Below are 8,180 nucleotides of genomic sequence, written 5' to 3' on the forward strand. Positions count from 1 at the left end.
AGGTAGTTAGGTAGGGTTTCATTTGTAATTAATCAATCAGATAGTTAATGAATAATAGGCAAATTAGTGAATGTCGAATGTTTATATGATAATTGTACTAGGTGGTTAATGATACATTGATTGATATTTACATTACATTGAATGTGTATTTGATGAAAAGGTTTAGGGCATTTAATTGCATCAGGTTGTTATGTGTAGACAGTAGATATGTTACATATTCAACATACTCATTTGTTCACTTATTTAGCTTATAGAATTTAATTGTGATATAAGACTTGTCTTTTTAGTTTTTACAGGAGTATCATGAAAAATACAAGAAAGATTACTTGCTTTTTTTCTAAGAGAACTAGTGATAATCCAACAACAGAGCAAGAAAGTAAACGTTATAAAGCTTCAACGAGTGCGCCAGAACATGAACAAAATCAACCAGACACGGAACCAAATGTTTCTGAACTTCCAAAGTTGAATACAACTGATTTCGATATTACTTCTACGGAAAGAGACCAGGGGAAGCGAACACAAATGTGGGAGTATCCAGCTAATTTGAGGGAACAAATAAGACTACGGTATTTAAATTTGGGACCTTTGCAAGTGAATCTAAATAAGTACCCTTATAATAGGAAACACGATCGTAGATTTCGGTTCGCGTGGTTTAGCTTATTCCCTAACTGGTTAGAATACTCTATAAAAGATTCTGCATATTGCTTTCTCTGTTACTTGTTTAATGACAAACCTAATGTACGTCATGGGTATGATGCATTTACTGTTACGGGATTTGGTAATTGGAAAAAAGTGAATGATGGAAATAATTGTGCTTTTCTTAGACATATTAGAAGTTCACAACATAGATATGCAGTGGCATCGAGTGAAGGTTTGTTAAATCAAGCGGGGCATATTGAAAACCTTATAGAGAAACAGAGTGCTGAATTTTTTTTTTGAAAAACCGCATACGGTTGAAAGCCTCTGTTGATATAGTTCGTTGGTTAACGTTCCAAGCTTGTGCATTTAGAGGGCATGATGAAACTCCAAACTCAAGAAATTATGGCAACTTTATCGAAATGTTAAAACTTCTAGCTTCATATAATGATGAACTTGCTAAAGTGGTGCTAGGGAATGCTCCTTACAATTCAAAGTTTACTTCAGGATTGATACAAAAATAAATCCTAGGTATTGTCGCAAATAATGTCCGGAAGCATATTCGATATGAAGTTGCTGATTCTTACTTTTGTGTCATGGTTGATGAGGCACGTGATGAGTCTAAGAAAGAACGAATGGCTATAGTTTTTGACATTTGTAGATAAAGAAGGGGTGATAAGAGAAAGGTTCTTAAATTTGGTACATGTTTATGATACTTGTTCATTAACCCTTAAAACAAATTTGTGGAATCAACTCTTACATTATCAGTTTGACACTCAAAAAATTCGTGGACAGGGTTACGATGGTGCTAGTAACATGAGAGGAGAATGGAATGGTTTACAAGCACTTATCGCTAACGATTGTCCTTATGCATATTATGTTCATTGTTTTGCACATAGATTACAACTGGCCTTAGTTGCTTCTTCAAAAGAAGTTATTCCGGTCCACAAATTTCTCACAAAGTTGACATCCATTATTAATGTTGTTTGTGCTTCAAGTAAGCGTCATGACGAGTTACAAAAATCTAAGGCGGATGAAATCAAATGTTTGTTGGAACTCGGTGAAATCAAATATGGCAAAGGAAAAAATCAAGTTGGAACGATGAGACGGGCTAGTGACACACGTTGGGGTTCTCATTTCAAAGCAGTTTGTAGCTTGATTGACATGTATGATGCTACATTTACAGTTCTACGGAGTATAATCAAATATGGATGTTCTCCACAACGCGGTGATGCTGATGCAACTTACGATTATATGAAATCGTTTGAGTTTGTGCTTATACTACACTTGATAAAGGAAATAATGGGGATGACAGATACATTATCTCAGGCTTTGCAAAAAAAATCTCAAGACATTGGCAATGCTATCGAGCTTTTTTCAGCTACAAAGGAAAATCTTAACAACTTCCGAAATTCTGGATGGAATTACTTTCTTGAACAAGTTATCACATTCTCGGAAAAACATCAAGTGGATATACCTGATTTTAAGGCATTATATAAGTCTACCCGATATCGCCCTCGTGAACACGATAACCAAGTGAGTGTTGAGCATTACTATAAGGTTGATATATTTATTTGCACGTTGGACAAGCAATTGCATGAGATGGAAAATAGGTTCAACAATGACGCCATGGGGTTAATAACTCTTACTTCTGCTTTAGTTCCAAAAAGAATCCTTGAAGCGTGTGATATTAATCAAATTTGTCATCTTGTTAAGAAATATTATCCTCTGGATTTTACGGAACAAGAGAGGATTCGATTGAGATATCAGTTGGAACTTTTTGATATTGAATTGTCAAAGAACTCAAAGCTTCATGTTACTACTACAATTGCCGAATTGTGCAAGACTCTTGTGGAAACTCGGAAGTGTGAGGTATATTCTATGCTCGATAGATTAATCTGACTCATCTTAACACTTCCAATTTCTACTGCTACTACTGAGAGGGCATTTTCAGCAATGAAACTGTGCAAAAATCGACTCTGCATTAAGATGTCAGATGAATTTCTTGCAGATAACTTGGTGGTGAACATAGAAAGAGATATTGCTGAAAGATATGACTCGTAAGCTATAATTGATGAATTTAAAGACATTAAATGTCGATGAGATGAACTGTAATTTGTGTACATTATTCTTTTGGTTTCTTTTGACTAGCAAAGTAATGGTGTAAAGTTCTTTTGGTTTCTTTTGACTAGCAAAGTAATGGTGTAATCTCTGTACATTGTTCTTTTGGTTTCTTTTGACTTGCTAACTGATGGGAATGTTTTACATAAATAAATATATTGATGTTATGCGAGGTGTATATAAAATAGCTTATATTTTACTAGGAAAAACTATTAAATACGATACAATTTTACACAAGATATTTATTTATTTATAGAATGGATATACTTAAACCTTGCTACAACACTTATAGGCAGTGTACCTAATCGTACAGTAGTGTAGTTTTTAGTAAGTCCGGTTCGTTCCACAGGGAAATCTTTAAACAAAGCTCAACGCTATATAAAAATACAAACATATATATAAGTAATATTATTATTATAAAGGGGGGTTTTTACCGTTTAATGACCGGTTTGTCGATTTTAAAACTTTTAGTCGCAGTTAAAACCTAATGTAAAATATTAAATAAATAAAAGAATTAAATTAAAACTTAAAGTAAATAACGATAATGAAATTGCGAATAATAAAAATGCGATAAAATAAACTTACGATAATTAAAAAGGACGATAATTAAAAGTGCGATTAAATAACAATAAATAAAAGTACGATAATTAGAAGTGCAATTAAATATAAAATAAAGGAAATTAAATATGAAATAAAAGAATTATGCTTATTTAAACTTTCGTAATCATGATGTTTGACGTGTTGATTTTAGTTTTATGCCCATGGGTTAATTGTCCTTTGTCCTGGATTATTTAATATGTCCGTCTGGTTTTTGTCCATAACAGTCCATCAGTCATAAATATAAAGTGCGAGTGCCCTCGTCAAATTATTCTTATACCCGAAGTTAAATATTCCAACTAATTGGGGATTCGAATTGTAACAAGGTTTTAATACTTTGTTTAATGAATACACCAGGTTATCGACGGCGTGTAAACCAAGGTTTTACTACTTTGTTAACAATTACACCAATTACCCTTGAATGTAATATCACCCCTGTTTTAATTATTCTAGTGGCTATTAATCCATTCCCGTGTCCGGTTAAATGAACGATTATTCGTACATATAAATACCCCGCCCATCGTATCCGATCGAGTGTATATGGTAATTTATAGGGACGCCCAATTATAAATCTTTATATTAACATTAACAAACTTTCATTTAGTTAAACAAATATAAAGCCCATTAATAGCCCATAGTCTAATTTCCACAAGTGTCGTTCTTTTATCCAAACCCCAATTATGGTACAAAGCCCAATTACCCAATTTTAGTAATTAGCCCAACATCATGATTACTTCGTTTTAAATAAGCATAATAATAACTTAGCTACGAGACATTAATATAAAAAGGTTGAACATAACTTACAATGATTAAAAATAGCGTAGCGTTATACGGACAGAATTTCGACTTACACCCTTACAACATTCGCTAACATACCCTTATTATTAGAATTATAATTAAAAATATAAATTATAAATATAAATATAAATTTTACGTATGAATGAGGAAGAAAAAGATGATGATTTTTGATCAGAATTCGGTTTGCTTTATAGGGTGTTTTTCATTTTGGGGCTCCGCGACTCGCGGCCATTTTGGCCTTCAAACTCCGCGAGTCGCGGAGTTTGAAATTCCAGCTCACATCTTGGAGTCTTTCTCTGCCGACGGTTTTTATTTATAAATATAATATATATATAATTAATATAATTAATTATATATTATATTATATTTATATGCATAGTTAACTTGTAATTTTTAGTCCGTTGCGTCGAGCGTTAAGAGTTGACTCTGGTCCCGGTTCCGGATTTTCGAACGTCCTTGCGTACAATTTTATATTTTGTACTTTGCGTTTTGAATCTTGTACTCTTGTAATTTCGAGACGTTTCTTATCAATAATTGGAACCTCTTTGATTGTCTTTTGTTCTTTTGAACTTTTTGGTCGTTTGCGTCTTCAATTCGTCGAATCTGTCTTTTGTCTTCACCTTTTATTATTTAAACGAATATCACTTGTAAATAGAACAATTGCAACTAAAAGCTTGTCTTTCTTGAGGAATAATGCTATGAAATATATGTTCGTTTTTAGCATTATCAAATATTCCCACACTTGAGCGTTGCTTGTCCTCAAGCAATATCGTCTTGAAATACTAGAATCACTTCTTTATTCTTCACACTTTGTACATCAGTGATTTTCTATACGGCGGTATAAATAATGGTAGTAACGATATGGTTTACAGTCCCACATGACTATAAAACTTTAGATCCATTAAGGAAATTGGATCTTTATGAAAACATTTGATCTTTTGAAAATTAAATCTAGTTTTTACCCTAGATAAGTTTTCCGGGATAACCCTTTACCGGTATTTGCAAAATATTTTTGTGGGTTTGGTGGGTTTCAGATTTGAAAAATTTAGCTCAAAACTTGCGGTTTTGTGTCACCCACTTGCTAACCTTGTATTTGGAAAGCAACACGTCCAGTTTACTTGTTCCGTATATTACCTTTCGGCAAACTACCGTCCGGTTGTAAAGGAAAGCGTTGAACAAGCAACTGTTAAGGCAATGTCCCCTGACATGCTTTTAATTATGGTCTATAACGTGTCGGACGCAATTACTATCCTTGGTAGGAGCAATAGTAAAGCTCACCCTTATAATTTTTCGGTCTGGCACAAGGTCCTGTATTTGACCATGCTATGCAATCACCGTTCTTACGGTTGACACCCGATTTAGTTCAGGTGACCTAATGAATTCCAGGTGAATTCCTAGGATTTTACGTTCAATGGTAATGAACGCATTGAAAATGGGTTTTCAGAAAACAAATCGGTTTATAATTTTGATCAAAATATTTTCTCGTTCAAGCTCGAGTTTAGATATCATTGAATTCCATGAGTTTGAATTCTCAATCTTTAAGGTCAATCTCTAGGATTGAGTAATATCAGTCTTAAAAGCTGATTTTTAATCTTTAAGGAGATTATCCTTTTCTGGGGATCTGATTCATTAGTCTTATCCAGCTAATTTGCATGGTGCCCCCCCATTGTACGAGATAAATCCTTCTCATGGTTAGGATAAATCTGACCACTTGGCGACCCTGTTTAATGCTGAGGTCCGTGGATTTCCTGCTGATTTTAGTGATGACTTTTATAGATTTTTCGTCAACCTACAGCTGGTCTGGACGACAACTTCATGACCTAAATCAAGAAGCGCATGTCTTTTTCGGAAGACTTTACTTCCTTTTAATGATGGAATTGATTCATCGTGTAGATCCATCTCTTCTTTTCTTTCATCGGGTAAAAACAGTTTAGTTTAGTCCAAAGCAAAAGTATTTTCAGTTATTTGTTACAGATATATGTGACATATGTTTAAGATAACTTGGTAAATTTTCCCACACTTGGCTTTTATTTTCCTTTTTATCGTTCTCTATTCCATTTTAAATGAATTTTAACATTTTAGTTTGTTTCTCAATTTATGTCCTTTCCGAGGTAACAATAATTTCGGTGTTAAAACCTAGTTTTATCGTTCATAAATATGTATAAACATGATTTTGAATTCATTTAATTGAAAATTTTAAAAAATTTTACTAGAATTGGGTAGTCAGTATATAAGACTAGGGCTGTTCTTTTTTATCAGAGAGCACTAGATTCTAATACAACTACTGCTTTACTAGTATTTTTAATGGTAACCAAGTGTATAAAGTAAAAAATTTTAAAATCCGAAAGAATTTAACCCCTTCCCACACTTAAGATCTTGCAATGCCCTCATTTGCAAGAAATCAGGAATAATTTAAATTATTGAGGGTGATTTGTGTGAAAATGATTAAATTTTTACCAAAGTTTCCAAATATGTTGGCGTTTGTTTGCTGAATGATAAATGGTGCACATCATTTGTTCATTCCGTCTTGTTGTTATTTCACATATATTTTGCATCTTGTCGTCAAAATTAGTTGCTTTTGCTGAACTTAATGCCAGTCTTTGAAAATGCGTTGTTTTACCCTGTTGTGTACATAAGATAAACTGCAAACATATATACATATTTTTGAAGTTTGGTATATTACCCCACATTCAAAAATTATTAAAATCTAAGAATAAAAGTTAGATAATTATAAAAATGATTACAATATTAACAAAAGTATTAAACGTATCAATAATTACAAATTACAAAATAAAAATAAAAATAATAAGTAAACTAAGGATGATATTGGTACCAATAGGGGTTCCAGGCATAACCATAGGTGCTATAGAATGCTTCGGCAGGGTCATACGTAGGATATGGTGGCTGCATCTCTATAGACCAGGGAGGGAAGATGGGTTTCGGTGTAGGAATATAGTTTCTACCTATATGTTGGCAATGAGCTATGATCTGGTTCTGATGAACTTGCCAATCTTCAAATGCTCTCTGTCTAGCATTTTCGTATTCCTGAGAAGCTATAAACCTATGCAATTCTTGCATCTCATTCCCCCCTCCTACATTACCTTGCTGCTGGTTTCTCTCCACCTGTGGATGTCTACCATGGTATCGTACTGCGGCGTTATTTCGCCTCTTCAAAACTTTCGCACCATGGTATACATTTAAACCTATAGTATCGCGGGGTTCCGGCTCTTCTAGTAATAATCCCCCACGACTTATATCCACACCGAGATATTCACCAATCAAAGTAATAAAAATACCACCTCCTATTATGCTATGTGGTCGCATCCCCCGAACCATAGCTGATAAATAATAACCCACACAATATGGTATACTTACAGCGCTTTGTGGGTCTCGAATACACATATGGTAAAACAAATCCTGTTCATTTACTTTTTCCTTGTTCTTACCCCTTTGTGTAATCGAATTAGCTAAAAAACTATGTATCACTCTTAATTCGGCTCTATCTATATCCAAATAAGAGTAATTTCCCCCTTTGAAACGGTGATGGCTTGTCATTTGACTCCACACACCGTGTGTATCAAAATTTTCATCTATCTTTCTACCGTTTAGTATCAATCCTCTACAATCGGCAGACGCTAACTCCTCAGGCGTATATATACGTAAAGCCTGAGCCATGTCCAGTAAAGACATGTGGCGCATCGAACCGCCTAACAAAAATCTAATAAAAGAACGATCGGTTAAACTAGCTACCCGATCATTCAACTCTATACTACATAACAATTCTTCACACCATACTTTATATACAGGTCTACGTATGGTGAATAAATGTACCCAGTCATTAAAAGAAGAATTACCATACCTCTGTACAAGTAATTCCCTAATTGGCCCGGCCAATTCTACAGCTTCTAAGGGTCCCCATTCTATGACCCTTGGTACCTCAACAACCTTAGAATGAAGAGTATGCAAACCCCTTTGATATTTTGGATAATCTATCCAAAGTCTGTCAAATCTCAGGTTCGGGTGCAACT

The 8,180-nt window shown here is 34.0% G+C and overlaps 1 protein-coding gene across 1 annotated transcript in view; it reads left to right on the forward strand.

The window, feature by feature from the left end:
• Window positions 1–2,700, forward strand: part of LOC139864301 (uncharacterized) — a 28,764-nt gene extending 26,064 nt beyond the window's left edge. Inside the window, exons 2-5 of the mRNA XM_071852879.1 lie at window positions 102–184; window positions 297–871; window positions 1,298–2,508; window positions 2,626–2,700. Coding sequence (XP_071708980.1) covers window positions 102–184; window positions 297–871; window positions 1,298–2,508; window positions 2,626–2,700 — 1,944 coding nt within the window. The remainder of the gene's footprint in view (window positions 1–101; window positions 185–296; window positions 872–1,297; window positions 2,509–2,625) is intronic.
• The last annotated feature ends 5,480 nt before the right edge of the window (window positions 2,701–8,180 follow it).

This window comes from Rutidosis leptorrhynchoides, chromosome 8 (assembly GCF_046630445.1).
Source record: "Rutidosis leptorrhynchoides isolate AG116_Rl617_1_P2 chromosome 8, CSIRO_AGI_Rlap_v1, whole genome shotgun sequence".
NCBI lineage: Eukaryota > Viridiplantae > Streptophyta > Magnoliopsida > Asterales > Asteraceae > Rutidosis > Rutidosis leptorrhynchoides.